Genomic DNA, 15,910 nt, shown 5'->3' on the forward strand with positions numbered 1-15,910 from the left:
GCCTTTTAAAGATGAATCCGGATAAAAGGACCCTCTGAAGGGTTCTGTGGGCAGACTGAATTCCGAGACTGTAATGACTCACCATATGTTCCAGCCATGCAATCTATCACCTGGCAATTAGGTTAATGTTGGTTAAAGGGCCACTTAGCCCAGTAATCAGCACCCTACAGCTCTGTCGAGTGCATCATTTTGTAGGAGGGTACCTGCTGGGATTTTGGCCTGGATTAGGAATCGGAGATCAGACGTACCATAGCAGCTTGTGCCACCATTCCTCATTCCCAACACGCCTGATGGTATATGCAATTACGTGTGCCCTATTACTTGTTCCGGAGCTACTCAAAGGTATTATTTGGGCAGCTAAGGAATGAAAAGGTCCACGTTACTGGCTAATATTTGGTCATTTGATCTTTTCTTGAGTTTGCTGAAATCCAGCACTGGTGTCCCCTATTCCCCTGTTTGGAATAAAATCTGGATCCCACCACCCTTTCTTTGCAGCTTCTGCAACTAGTCCCTGGGTTTTGGCTGCCCATCTGGTGGAGGGAATAGTGACTATCCTCTCTCTCTCAAGACTGCAGCAACACCAAGGAGCAATCTCCCAGTCACAACCACCTTGCCCCTGCCCTGTCTGAGAGAGGGACACAGCGCTTTCTCAGCCTGTCATGATTCCCCATCTCCCACAGACAGCCAGTGCCAGAACAACAGCGCTTTCTTCTTGCTGCTCATGCCTTCATGGAGAAGCGGCAGCAAAATGATGCTCCGGGGAGAAAGTTCCGTTGAGTTGAAAGGGGAAGAGAGAGCAAAGCGTGGAAATTTAGGCACACAGCAGAGACATTTCAGCCTCTGTTCTCCAAAGGCAGCGTCTCTATAGGAAACCCATTTTGATGTGTAGTGATAACGGCTTTCACATTAAGGCTCTTTGCTAGCATGTTTGTATTTTGTTAAGCCTCCTAGCATCAGCTGAGCGTTTTGTCTACAGATTTTTTTTTTTAATCCTTTTTATTCGCTAGTGAGTTTAACACGGGTGAGAGCTGCTCAGATGATCGCTCCAGAGGCTGAAGACTTCTGTTTATATAAGTTCAAGCAGTGGTAGTACAAGCTTTTCCCCACAATCTCGTGGCCAATATATCTTCAACCTTGCTCTGGTAGGGAGTTCAGTATCTGTGGACCATCTGCCCTTGGCCTTTCTATTGGGACTGACCACCAGGGACCAGTTAGTTACTGCAGCAGAGTTTTCCATCTATAATATATTTATATATCCCATGCCATCTATCCATCCACTTACCTACCTACTGCTTAATCTGCTTTTCACAGTTGATCCTCTTTGTTCACCTTTCTCACTCCTGTCCGTGTGGTCAGTGAGACTAGGCTGTTCACTTTTAGTCTCTCTGTTTACCAGGCTTTAGCAAACTGCTCCGGTATTTTGTGTTTCCAACACCACAGTGGGAATGACTCCCAGCAGCATCCTTTTTGAGGCATTGCTAAGGATCCATGCCGGCTGAGGTCGCTTTGAAAACCAAAACCTTGGTGAAATCAGGTATTGCACGTGGCCGAGGTAGATTTGTGTCATGCAACCAAGAGCAGGATCAAGCTCTTCCTTTTGTGACAGTCAGGCCAGACAGCTGCAGGAGGGTCTGGGGAAACAGATATGTTAGCCCTAGAACGCTAAAGGCCCTTCTCCTGCAAGCTGGGATAGGGTTACTTCAGGTCAATTAGGGACACCTGAGTCCAATTAAGGGCTGCCTGAAACCTGTTAAAACCTGGAGGGGGGGACAAACTTGCTAGACTGGTGGCAGCAGGGAGATAGGCTTCTCCAGTGTGAGAGACTGCGCCCCTCCCCATAGGGGAGACACCCCAAACCCAGTGCCTGTTTAGGGGAAGGACTGACACCCCGGGGCCAGCGACAGGACAACACCTGCCCCAGTGAGGGGGCCGGGGAAAGGTATTCCCCTTTTGTTTCGGTGCCTTATGGATTTGTTTCCCTTTGTTTGGCAGAGCAGCACTCCTCAGGCCTACCCCGAGGCCTACTGGGAAAGCTCTGAGAAACAAACCCCAAAGAAGGAAGACAGACACTCTCCAGAGTGGGGCTGATTTACCCCAGGCCCTGTCCCTGCAAGAGGAGGGAGCGCTAAGTCCAGCGAGGCAGAAGGGGTGCCTTGCCACGCTTTCTTTCCTGCCTCTTTCCCGGCCTGCCGCCTTCCTGAGCCGCCATCCTGATCCATTACACTTCTATTGACTATCTTATGTTCCCATTCAAAATGCCATAATTTTTTACCCCTTCCCTGCCTGAGAGCACATCCTCAGGTACTGATCTGGACTAGATGAAGAATACTGTATCTGTACAATTCAGTTCCACTAACCTTCTTTCATCAGTATAAGGAGTATTCTCTAGTAGTCAAACTTGCCTTCTATGCAAAGGCCTGTGTCTGTCATCTCCTAAAGTGGGTGTCTCCACTTCTGATTAAACAGGAACCCACAATGTGAGCTGTTCCCTTAATGAACTCATTCATTACTCTGAGGACTTCACACTCACTTTGCTTCAGGCTAATATATTTGCCATTAGTGCTCTGCATTGCTCTGGAATTAAAGCTTGTAATAATTATGTCTAATTTTGATTTTTTTTTTAAATTACTACATGGGGGAAAAATAGTCAGTAATTAGCTCTTTCGAAAGGGGAGAGCAGCAGGCATCAAAATAAAGGGAGAAAAGGAACCATCCAGCTGAGTAAGTCACTGCTGCGTCTACCTACTAGGGTCTCATTTGTGGGTTTTATATTTTCAGAATTGTGTGCGAGATGGGGCAGGCACTCCCAGGGATCAGTTCCGGTCCAGTGTGCCTCTGCATCGGAGAGTGCAAACCTGAGTTCATGGCCACGTCCTCACAACAGTACATGTTTGTGGTGAGTACCTGGGCAAAACCATTGGGAGGGATGGGCAAGCCAAAGCATCCTCTCTGATTTTGACTGATACACATACTAAGAGAGTGGGCTTTCGATGGACTGATGGCTTGGATGTGAGATGTGAAGCCAGGAAGTCCCGAGTTCAAATTATGACTCGAACACTGACTCTTCTATGTGATGTTGACCAAACACCTAATCAAGCGGTCTGATTTTTCAGACATGCTGAGCCCCTGTGGCTTCCACTGGCCTAAGTTTACATCCCCAGACCTCTGTTTTATTTTCCCTGTATGTTAAAAGGTGATACTATTTACCTGCTTCACAGAATTGTTGAGCTCAATTAGGTCCTGTTTGTAAAGTATCTTGAGATCCTCTGAGCAAAAGCACCATGTTAATGTAAGTTCGGCCTGTAGCTAGGTACTATCCTGCCATGGAACTGGTGTCATGTTGCTCACAATTTTTGTCTTTCTCAGGAGGGGAAGAATAATGAAGACACGTTACTTTTGGATTTAATTTACTGGGATAAATCTATTGTGTTGCTTCCTGCTGCTCTCCCCTGTACGTATTCAGAATCATAGATTCATAGAAGATTAGGGTTGGAAGGGACCTCAGGAGATCATCTAGTCCAACCCCCTGCTCAAAGCAGGACCAACACCAACTAAATCATCACAACCAGGGATTTCTCAAGCTGGGCCTTAAAAGCCTCTAAGGATAGAGATTCCACCACCTTCCTAGGTAACCCATTCCAGTGCTTCACCACCCTCCTAGTCATAGTGTTTCCTAATATCCAACCTAGACCTCCCCCACTGCAACTTGAGACCATTGCTCCTTGTTCTGTCATCTGCCACCACTGAGAACAGCCAAGCTCCATCCTCTTTGGAACCCCTCTTCAGGTAGTTGAAGGCTGCTATCAAATCTCTCCTCACTCTTCTCTTCTGCAGACTAAACAAGCCCAGTTCCCTCAACCTTTCCTCGTCAGTCATGTGCCCTAGCCCCTTGATCATTTTCGTTGCCCTCCGCTGGATTCTCTCCAATTTGTCCACATCCTTTCTGTAGTGGGGGGCCCAAAACTGGATGCAGTACTCCAGATGTGGCCTCACCAGTGCCAAATAGAGGGGAATAATCACTTCCCTCGATCTGCTGGTTCTGTTGAACAGAACCAGCCCCAGGACCGACCCCTGGGTTACTCCGTTTCATACTGGCTGCCAACTAGACATTGAGCCATTTATCACTACCCGGGGACCTTTGTCAAACTAAGATACTGAAGGCCTGATCGAGCCATTTTTTATCATTCGCACGTGAATACTAAATATATCTGACTTACTGTCTGTCTCTACATATTTAAATTTCTCCTGCAACCTACCTTGGGAATGGAGTAATTCTGCATCCCGATATCGAATGACTTCCTCTAAGGATGTTAATTCAGTGTCGATTCCATCCATGCACTTAATCAAGAGCTACTCTTAGGGGTAGTGGATTTCCGTTTGTTGAGTGATTGTCGCGTCTTTCCTTTATTTAATTAGTAGCCTTTTGATTCATAAACTTGCGAGACACACCTGGGGTTTTTTGTATCTCCATTTTTGCCTTCACAGGGCACTTTATCCAACCACATTGATTTTATGCTGAGTGGAATCTGTGCATGCAGTGAAACGCTAGCACTTACCAATTGTCCACAATTTGTAAACTAATTGATAAATAAATGAGGCCAGCTCCTGCCATCTCTCAGTGTTGTGAGCACCACATTGCCCTGGGATTTTATTTATTCAACGATGTTGCACTGGTGCAAAATATTAATGTGTCACCAGTCTGCTGAAGGAGAGAGTCTGAACATCAGTGTAACCAGAGAAGGCAATGAGGAGGAAGGCAGTCCGCTCCATTCCTGTAGCACCAGTTACCTGAGAGTCTTAAAGCACTTTACAAATTTTAATTAAAACTCATCATTCCATGTTTACAAACTTTAAAAACACAAGAGGTTTCTTTAGTGTTGTGATGATAAAATCAGGGTTCCATGCTATCAAAAGAAGCACATTTTAAAATCCTCCATTTTATGGGCAGGGAAACTTGAATTCAAGGCTCCAGTTCAGCCAAGCACTTAAGCATATGTTAAAATCTAACCCTGTGCTTAAGCCCTTTACTGAATAAAGACTGGCTTTAAACACGTTTGCCCATTACCCAATTACATTTTGTATGAATACATTGCTAATGAAGGGAGCCAAGCTCTCAGCTCTGGTCAACTAAGCCTACTGTATATGCACAGGGCACTTGTAACATGAGATGCACCAACATAACCTTTCCCAACAGTGTGGCTCAACTTAGAGGCCCAAGCTCTAGGGCTGAGAGGGAAGTTCAGTCTCCATTGCCCACTGAGTCCTTGGTGTCTCTCCCGTGACTGCCAGCAACAGGTCTCGCTTATTGCCAGGTGTGGCAGTAGTTGCTGTGATGTAGACACCAGCCCACTGGGAATAGAGCTGACACCCTTCCCACAGACCACTAACAACTACCAGATAGTATTCTGTATTAGGGCCCTGGGTTGGATGATCTGGCAGCCTCGAAGTGAAAAGCCCTGAATCCCTTTCCCAGACCCCTTAGCCATGCAGATCCCTGCTCCTGGGCAGTTCCTTGGGTTATCCTGAATATTCCAGTTTCCAGTGTAACAGGCAATGGGCATCTTATTGGTCTTTCTCAGATTGCCAGTTTTTAAAGGAAAATTCCCTAGCCATGCAAAAGGAACTCTCTCATGGTTTGTGTTAAATAATAACCAGGGCTCAGCTGAAAGTAATTGCAAAGATTAATCTTGGAGTAATACCTTGCAGCAACCTATTAAACATATGCTGAGCATTATTGCTCCTTGCATTGTCCATTTTTTTCAGCACTTCCTTTATTATCATTTCTTTTTCTCAGGCATCAAAACCTTCAAGTACATAATTTCTTTTTGTTATTTGGGGTTCTTTTTCCACCCCATAGCACAGCCACAAGCTCCATTAAATACAGTAATAAAATTGATTGGCACCTTAAAACAGAGTTCTGTTCTGACTCTGAAAGGGTTCATGTCTTAGTGAGCTCATTAGGGGACTGATACACTTCAGGATCTATGCTGTCATCTTTGTGACACCCATTCTACCTGGAGAGGTGGAGCCTATCTGTAAATCTCCCATAATTTACATAGAATCGTACAAGATAGAAGTGGGGAAATCCGATTTGGTTGCCTAATCCCAGCCCTGGCATTTTGGCCAGGGGGAGGTTATAGGATTTTTTTTTTTAATGTTCCTAGCACCTGCTCTTCCCCCTTTCACTTGTTTAAGAGAATGACCTTTGGGGGTAGAACCTACACTCTGTTCAGGGTGCTACCTCTTGGAAGCTTCCTGAATTTTCAGACACCTTTTACCCTGTCTTGTAATGCTTGAACAAGGCAACACCCAATACAATTAAAAGGTGACACATTTAAAACTGATACAGGGATTTTTTTTTAACATAATGCACAGCTAGCCCCTGGAACTCCTTGCCACAATTTACTGGTCCCAGGCACTTGGTAGGATTCATAAAGGGTTTATATATGTAGAAGAGTGACCACAATGAGAAAACATTACAGCAATTAGAATATAAAGCACACACCGGATAAGTAATTTTTTGTGAATTTGGGGTTGTATAGCTAAAGTACACCCACTCAGGAGTTCTTAAATTTAAGCTTTATTAATCAAGAGAATTTTAAAGATAAAAACAGAGAAATTGCAGAAAGTAAAATAAAGATGGTTTTATGGTAGTGCTTAAAAAGCTTAACAGAACGAATTCAACACAAAGTGCTTACTTTATCTAGAAGTAATAATTCCCAAATTACAATAATTAAAATTCTTATCAGCCAGTGACAAATTAATTCTACTATTACTGTACTGTTCTAGGAGGTTGATCTTGATATCAGCATGGAACTGTGGATCCTTACAGGTCCCTATCAATTTGCCAGTCAAGCTTCAGCTCGGTTAAGTTCTGGGACTGTCCAGGAAAGTTTAACCGAAAGCCACTCTGAAGTTGGAAATTTAAACAATTGCTTAACTGCTGGCATGTCCATTCAGTTCTGAATTGCGTCTCTTTGCTGTATCCGAGGTTCAGATTTATAATCCAGTGATAAACATCATGTTGTTTTTAATGTTCAAATCCATATTGTATTGGTGGTGTCATTAGAGAAGATAAAAATTGGGTCAGAGAGATAAGCCAACCATTAATTGTTTGAGGAGGAGTCTTCCCTTCTTGGCAGGTTATTCCATATTTGTCCATTCTGAGGTTCCCTGTGCTTCCCTATGGACCATCTACTACCAGCCATTTTCAGAGCCACAATACTGCCCTAGATGGACTACTGGTCTAATCCAGTCTAGCAGTTCCTTTGATACCTGTAAGCATATGCTGAGGTTTGAAAGCAATGGGGAAAAACAGCACCAATCCAATGTGTGGACTCTGTACTATGAAGCAGGTAGTACCCACAGAATGCAGATGGGATGCTGCCAGTTTGCAGATGAGTCATAAAGTGGTAATGTGGAAGCAATAGTGAAAAAATGTGGTTATATCCACTCATTGAAAACAAAAAAGTATCTGCTTTCTGCAGATTCTCTTAAAAGGAATAAGTAGCCATTGCTGATGCAAGCAGTATAAAAACTGGCATTGTTACAATAGAAACACTGATGTGATGTCAAAGAGGATACAGGACTGTAAACTCCCAGGGATGCCCAGATAACTCCTTCTGTCACTGATGGAAGATAGACCCTCCAACCACAATATTCTTGATATTGGTTTGTGTGTATTATGGGCAGAGCTGATAGTGTCATATATAGTTAAGGTTGCCCAACACTTCCCATTATAAGACCCTGTTTTCTGTTGATTATAACTTTGCCAAACTCTAACCAACTGGAGTAAAGACTTTGGCAGGAAGTTTGCCCTGTTAAGCGTTTGCCTTTTGCTGTTTCCCTGTGGGGAAGAACACCCATATTTAGCTGAGATATAAGCTTTCGGTAAAAAAAAATCCTAGTTTGGACATGCTCAGTTGAGACTTGTTAGAATTTGGCAGCTGAATTGGGTTGTGGATGCTGAGGTGAGTTTCCCCACATATGCTACTCCCAGCTGCTCAGGGCAGCTGTGGCACCAGGCCTATGAACTGAGAATAAGGAGACTCTCTGCTGTGTCTCAGTATTCCCTCAGGCGTGCTCTGATCCTGGCTTGATCCCAGCAGACAAAAACAGTGACCTTCTTTTCTTTCCTTTCCTTCTCAAGAATCCAGCGGTGAGCTCCCTGAGCCCTAGCCGCGGCCCGGAGTCTGGAGGGACCATGGTGACCATAAGTGGCCACTACCTGGGTGCCGGCAGCAGCGTGTCTGTGTTCCTGGGAAACCAGACCTGCGAATTCTATGGGTAAGAAGGGGCAGAGTGCGTCTGTATTGTGATCCCTTCACCCCACCCGAGTGCAGCTTTTAAACTATTCCAGCTGCAAACTCCCGTCCTCACATTAATCCCATTATGTCATCTTGTCTGTGAGAGCGGTTGAATCTGCCATTGCAATTAGTTGATTCTGTGTATATTAATTTTATCCCGTTCCGTGATTTGCATATTAAAATGATGTCCCCTCCAAAAATTCCAAATAAACATCACAGCAATTGTAGAATCCCTTTTAATAGTTCTCAGGCCAGTCCGTCCTGAGCAGCTGTAATCCCGCCCAAACATACTATACGTTCCATACGACAACAGCAGGCCATGCATACGTGACTGCATAGTGTACATGGAATATATATGCACTGGAACAGGACACGCTCTTCATATCTCTTGTACAGCACAGGTGGGATTTCAGAAGTGCTCAGCATTAGCCTGACTAACCCCACTGGGAGAAGAGTCAGGCCAACGCTGAGTGCGTTTGAATATTCCGCCCAGGGTGTGTAAGATTACAGGGTGAGAGGGGGGACACAGGAAGAATCTGCTCTTTCAGGAAAATGTTCTGTTTGGGGTCATGAAATCAGGCCAACTGCCCACAAATGCCACTTGATGAAGGAGCTCATCCACTTAGAGGGTCCTCCAGGGCAGTGGGGATGTCTCCCTTCTGCTCCCACTGAGGGAGCCTAGGGGAGTCTTATGCAGTAATCCTGTATGCACCTGGCAGCTCATGTACAGCGTTTGTGTTTAGTCCCTGTTCCAGACCATTGCCCCTTCAGGGACAGTGGATGGGAGAATCAGGGATATATCATTATAAAATGTTGAGACACATGAGAGCAAGGGACTGTCTGATTCTGCCCCCTTGTGCTCTGGGCGGAGGCTGCCAGCTGCTGAGATGGTTTTTGCCAGTCTCTGGGAACCTTTCCCCTCCACTTAAATGCTGGACATTTAATAACTTCAGGGGTGGAACTTCCCTTGGAGCCTGTAGGCCTCTATAATGGCCTGAAACCTGAACCCAGCTGGGCAACAGGTGAGGAGATGCTGGGCTCAAGTCCTGGATGAAGCCTCTCAGGGGGAATAGATGAGGTATATGAAGACTGTGGAGGTGTGAGTCCTCTGCTGGAAGATGGAGAGGATCTCAGCTAAGGATGTGTGCATATTGGAATGTTAACAATGATCATTCTGTATCCATCTCATCCCTTTTAATCTGAGGACCTCAGAGCACTTTATGCACATTTCTGAATTAACCATCACAACTCCCAGTGAAAGGGAGGAAAGAATAATCCTTCTTTTACAGAGGGAAACTTAATCAGAGAACTAAGTAGGTTAGCCTAGCTACCAGAGGGAATTATTGGAACCCAGGAGTCCTGACTACCATTGTGGCCCAGTCTGACTCCTAGATCTACTGCCAATTGCAAATCCAGTTGGAGTGCAGCTGGAATTGGTAGGCATGTGGTAAGAGGAGGCACCCAGACTTGCGCTTCCCCCTCAGCCTCCTAGTACATTCTGTAATACCATCTAGTCCCAGGATATATTATGGAGGCCAATGAGAGTGCTGTATATCTGTAATTACTGCTCCCTTCAGCCTTGGAAAAGATAAAACCGAGTCTGTGTTCCCACTTTATGGTTGAACTGGGAAGGGATGGTTTAGAAACACCATGTTAATAAGAGGGGATTTAATGACCTTCCTCAGCTCTTCCCAAAAAGGTCCCATTTATGTCTCTGGAACAGATAAAAAGGAAAATGGAGCCTGCTCCAAGCCGGTGATTATTTCTGCTGCCTATTTTAATTCATTCTTTTCTGCCATTGATTCTCTCTTCTGGTTCCTCTCTGCTTGGGCAGAGCCCTGGCAAGTTTTGTGGGGGGTGGGGGATGTCCTCCTGTAGGGCCCATGATGGGTGGCAGCATTTACATAGCCCTGAGCTGAGGCTGGCGCTGTAGACTACCAGCCAGTCTGCTAAGAGTCAATTCAGCTAACAACTATGCACACAGGGACCATTGGTCCTCACTGTTGGTCAGGGTCAGGGCCCCATTGGGCAATCACACATAGGAAGGAACAGTCCCTGCCCCATAGAGTTTAGGTATAAACTCTAATCCAATATCCTACTTCCTGCCAGGCCAGATTAGAGCAAGGGGCAGTATAGTCCAATAACCCACCTCTTTCCATGTTGGATACCACGTATCAGGTAGATTGTGGCTGAATGTTTAGAATGGAGCTTTGTATCAAGACCGTTGGCATCTGTTCCCAGTTCTGCTGATTCGTCCTGACCTTGGGAGAGTCACCTTCTCTGTGCCTCAATTTCCCCATCTCTATAATGGATAACGCTATTGCTTATCTAGAGCGCCACACTTCATGGGGTATAAAACACTTTGAGATCATCCTGTGCAAGTGAGCTACTCCTTAAGGGCCAAACATTATCATTTATCATCAGTTCCTCTGCCACGCTGCATTTGAAATCAGAGGAACTGGCATGTGTGCATTCAAGGGCAGAATTAGCCTCATACTCTAATCCCTTAAATATATGATTATTTTCAGGCCACCTTCAGATTCTGACCTGCAAAATCCTGCCATGCTTTAAATTATCTGCATGTTCTAATTACACCAGACAAGCAGCAACTTAAACACCGCAAACAGCAGTATATAAATTACACCGTTTTGCCATGCTCTGGCACACTGTGGTCCGTATTGTCCTTGGCCTGCTTTGTGGCAATGAACTCGAATTGTTGTAGAGGTGAGGCAGAGCCTGATTAGATGAAGCAGTTTCTAATGAGATTCCGTCTAATTACGGCTTCCGCCATTCTCCCGTCTCTTGGAAGAGTGGGTAGATTCACCATGACGACATAATAATAGAACAGAAAGCTAATTAACTGATCACAGGGAGCTCAGAGTGACTCTGCCAGCAATGATGCGTCACTTCAAATCTCATGGAAGGGCTAAGCAGGGCCCTGTGAATTCTGATCTCCGGCAGACTAGAGCGTCAGCACCAATGCCAGGCCACTGGGATGTGGGGATGCCGGAGATAAAAGGCAGCTGAAAGTGCAGTGAGCTCTTTCTGAGCAATGCTGGCTGTGTGACTATTGGGGGTGCCATTCCCAGCGTTCGAGAGGCGAGTGCAGGAAAGGAATGAAAAGAGGGCTCCTTTTCATGGAATCAAGTTGTCGCAACAACGGTTGGCAAAGAATTATTGCTCTTGCCCAGCCCTCCCCGCACAGGCCCTGCAAGTCCCCGCCAATAAAGAACGTATCCTCTGTTAAATTAGATCGAGTTGGAAGAGTGAGGAGATGTGGGAGGAAAGGGTTAAAAGGAAGATGGACAAGACAGTGGGAGACAAGGCGAGAACAGCAGTTTAGTCAAGTCAGCAAAGGTTCCAAACCAAACGTAATCCAAATGATTTAAAGTCTTTTTTCAAGGAGCTCTGTTGTGATTGGCACTAAGGGTCTCCTTTCCCTTGTTGCCATTCCCAGCAGTCAGGCCCAGGACGAAATGGCCCATGGAGCCTGCCTTGTCCTCTCCACTTTCCAAGTCAGAGTTGTCTTACCACTGCCAATGCCATCTGTGGATAAATATAGGGCTCGATCTCCAGGGCTGTCAGTCTGGCACCTTTCATGCCAACACTAACTTCACAATACACTTATGAACTGCACAAGTGTTATTAGACCCGTCTCAGAAATGAACTAATCAAGACACAGAGATGGTAAGTGACTTGCCCAAGGTGTCAGAGTGAATCAGTAGCAGAGTTGAGAGACGAACTCAAGGTGTCCTGGCTCTCATTCCCCTGCTGTAACCACTAACTGATCCCTTTCTGTTGTTTAAGCATGTTGTTAAGCAGCCCACGTAGCAGTTCTTTGGGGCGCTTAGAGAAGCAGATGGTCTGGTCTGTCCAACCACCAGGCATCAGGTCCTGAGGTTCATTCCCTGTTCGACAAGGGGGACAGGAAAACAAAGCTGCAAAGAGAGTAGTGATATGTTCTAGTTCTGCCTGGCCCTTCTCAGGTTGAGACGGGCTGCTTTTCAAGGTCCATGTGTGCCATGGGGGGAAAAGAATTTGGCTTTTGAATAAGCATACAAATCTCACTTGGAAAACAGCCATCTGCTTTCACACGCCCGCAGAAGGCAGCAGGTTCACAGAAGGATGTGAGAGGCTGCTGCTTGGCACACAGAGTAATTTCAGGGAGTCTGACTTTCTCTTTGGATAGGCAGGATGGGTCTCCTCTTGCATGGATCCCTCATTGCTCCTCTGTGATGTTAATGAATTCTCAGTGTCAAGAGCACCTGACTCCCTACAAGTTTCCACTTGGAAAGCACATTATTCGCTTCCTGTCCTAAATTGGTGGGCAGCATTGCTATTGGGCTATTAACAGCTGCCACATCCCAGCCCAGAAACAGCTGCATTTGTGGTAGGAGTCGAGATTGCAGTGGATGTAGAGCCTTCCCTTGGAGGAGCGGCACTATGGAAACGTAAGAGGGTTCCCGTTCCTGTAGCACAGATACTCTCTGGCTAACCCGCTCTTCTGTTTCTCTTTTTCACAGGAGATCCATGAATGAGATTGTATGTGTCTCTGCTCCGTCAGCACATGGCCTGGGCCCCATCCATGTCTCTGTGAGTGTGGACCGGGCGCAGTTAGAGAGCACTCTGGAATTTGAATACATTGATGACCCCAGAGTGCAGCGCATCGAACCCGAGTGGAGCATAGCCAGGTAACAAGAGTCTCTTACAGCTTCTATCACATCTCCTTCCCCAGTGGGAGTGAATGCAGGGCACAGAAGCTAACTCACCAGATATAATAGAACTAGAGACGCGCAAGCTGGTTGGATTCTATGGGAACTGGTCTAGGCCTTCACCCCGGTCTCAAAGGGAGTCCATTCTTTTTCATTCCCTCTTCCCCATATTCCACCCAGAGGCAGGCAGTATTGAAATACCAGGCAGGAGGCCTTTCCAACCAGGTTCTTGGTTCACCTGGAAGCAGGAAGTGTAGAGAAGGACCACCCCACCCTCCCCCATACCCCCACCCCAAACACACACCCATGCAGTTGCCAGCCCATTGCTGCAGATTTCAACTGTTTGGATAAGTTTGCAAAAATGGAGGTGATCCTCTAAGCCAAATTTACCCCATAATCTGAGCAAGCTGTGATCCAGTGTTCTAGTTGGGATCCATCTCTTGTGCTTACCTGCATTCAGATGTGCTAATGTACAGCAAAAAAAAAAAAAACCAACATAAAGGGGAGGAAACTTATCTTTTGCAAACCCGCTCTGATTGCATTTTAGGCAGCTGTTGGCATTTGGTCCTTCATCTGACCTGCTTTGCCCTCCATCTATGTTAGGAATCATACTGGAAACTCTCATGCCATGGGATCCACACTAACTTTAACTTTAAAAATTATTATGCTCCTTCCTGGTCCCCCACCTGCAAGAAAACATGGTTCAGAGCTCAGAATCCTAGAACCTGCTCCCCTGGGGAGAATACTTTTTGAATTCTCTTTGCTTGTTTGGCTGCCTTTGTCAACGTGCAGCTGGTGTCAGGTGACCCAGGGGTTAGTTCACCTGTGTAAATATTGAAGACATTGCTATTTAGGGCTTGATCCTGCAAGGAGCTGAACACCCTCCCCTCTCTTGAAAGTCACTGGATGTTAGAGATATTCAGCTTCAGGGTGAGGTCTAGAAGCTGCATCCTTGTATGGTGGCTGCAGAGGCTCAGAAAACCCTTTTTAAAGTACCTCAGGGTATGTCTACACTGCATTGTAAGTCCAGTGTTAGTAGTACTCAAGTTAGCAGACGCTGGGTTTGTTAACCTAGGGCTTGAGCATCTACACTCATTTGTAACCCCAGGTTAGGAACTGTTGAACCCTGGGTCCAAACCTGGGGCACCAGCATCTCCAGCTGCAATTTGCGTGCCTGAGTCCAACCACCCATATCCAGACTTCCTAGCTCCTTCCCAAAGCGTGGATGCTCCAGCCCTTTGTGGCTCAGTGTGGGAAAACTTGACTGTCCACCAAACTTGACTGTCCAGAGGACAGAGAAAGTCAGCCTATGGGATATTTTTAGTGGACTCCCATAGCATGAGTTCAGTGGGCCTGCATCTACACTCCAAAGCAACAAGCTTGAACCCTGGGTCCCAGCTGGACTCAGGTTCAGACCCTCCATCCCCTTGGGGCCCAGGGACCCAGGGTCCAATCCCTGGGTTAGCACGATTTTGTGTGTAAATGGAAGGGGGGTTAGGCTTGAGCCTGAGTTTGAACCCTGGGCTTACATTGCAATGTAGACATGCCTTCGGTCTCATCTCTCAGGATATACCAGGTAAGGGCAAAAGAGAACCTATTTGAATAGCATGTCTCCCATGCAGGATCCTGAATCAGTAATTGCCAAACATCTACAACATCCACATTTCCTGAGGTAGAGAATCAGGTCCAGAGTTATTAAACCAGTTGTAATTACCAAGGCAATTACAGCCGTCTCAATCTGTGCAGAGATTCTGGAAGAGCAAATAAAGCCCCAAGATCACTCCCATCTGCTGACAAAGTGCACAATTGCTCATTAAAGTCTCCTTCTTGTAGCTCTGGAGAGTCTGGAATGAAACAAAAAACAGCAGCAACCAAAAAAAAAAAAAAAGCTGATGCTAATCGAAATGCACCGTTTATCCAAGATTCACTGCTAGGGACAGAATGGCAGGCGCTGCAGCATCACTCTGACGTGTGAAGTCTTAAAAAGCTAGGCCAAAATTATCCCTGGTGTAACTCCATGAATCTGCACAAAGGATGAAACAGGCTCATTAATTTCACATTCAGTAATTTTTTTTAAAAATTGCCAGTGGGAGAAATAAGTGTCTCCTCTGAGAAAAGACCAAGGCAGGTTAAAAGTGATGTCCTCCCTGCAGCCTGAAATCAAGGATGAGTTGGTATCTTGAGTGGGAGGGGTTTTGTGGGCTCATATGAATCACTGGTAGAGATGCTAAGAGACATAGCTGGTATTTCCTTTCGAAAGGTAGGGGCGGTGGGCTACTGAAGATGCTGTCCAGCAAATAAAGCAGAAGCAAAACCAAAGAATAAAAGATCCCATGGTGCTTTTTTCAAAAGTTTGGCGGTATTCACACCAGAATCGTGGCCATATTCTAACCTGGCTCATTATATTCTGCTTCCCTACATTCCCATGTGGCTAACCAGACAGGTTATTTGTCATCCCTGTCCTGCCAAACCTCTGCTACATGTGGTGTGTGGTGTCTGTGCTGTGCCCAACTTGCGATCTGGAAGCGGGAGAAATAACCATCCCTTCATAGCCCATACCATTCATCATGCAGCACCCTGTTACTTAAAAGACTCACTGTATAAATCGTTAAAACACTGTGAATAATCTATTGTCCTTATTTATTTGGTCCCGATTGTTTATTTTTTCATCCTGCTGCTTTTGTTTGTGCCGAGCCCTTAAAGTATTATGTAGGAGGTGACTCTCCACTGGGGGACAGCCGAGACCAGAAAATCCAATTAACTTGAGAGACATCCCTCCCCAGAGACTCCGCAATAGTGTATTAATCCACGGTGTCACCTAGTTCCTGTCGAGTCCACAGAAAACATCTTTCTGAGATCAACAAGCCTCTGTGTTGCTGGAGCACAGTCGCT

At 45.8% G+C, this 15,910-nt stretch overlaps 1 protein-coding gene across 4 annotated transcripts in view; it reads left to right on the forward strand.

Moving 5' to 3' along the window:
- Positions 1 to 15,910, forward strand: part of PLXNA2 (plexin A2) — a 457,364-nt gene that overhangs the window by 386,549 nt on the left and 54,905 nt on the right. For all 4 annotated transcript variants that reach the window (XM_043533410.1, XM_007059575.4, XM_043533409.1 and 1 more), the window contains 3 exons: positions 2,779 to 2,896; positions 8,150 to 8,286; positions 12,830 to 12,997. In XM_043533410.1, the coding sequence (XP_043389345.1) occupies positions 2,779 to 2,896; positions 8,150 to 8,286; positions 12,830 to 12,997 (423 nt within the window). The remainder of the gene's footprint in view (positions 1 to 2,778; positions 2,897 to 8,149; positions 8,287 to 12,829; positions 12,998 to 15,910) is intronic.

The sequence above is a fragment of the Chelonia mydas genome, chromosome 21, assembly GCF_015237465.2.
Source record: "Chelonia mydas isolate rCheMyd1 chromosome 21, rCheMyd1.pri.v2, whole genome shotgun sequence".
In the NCBI taxonomy this organism is placed as follows: Eukaryota; Metazoa; Chordata; order Testudines; family Cheloniidae; genus Chelonia; species Chelonia mydas.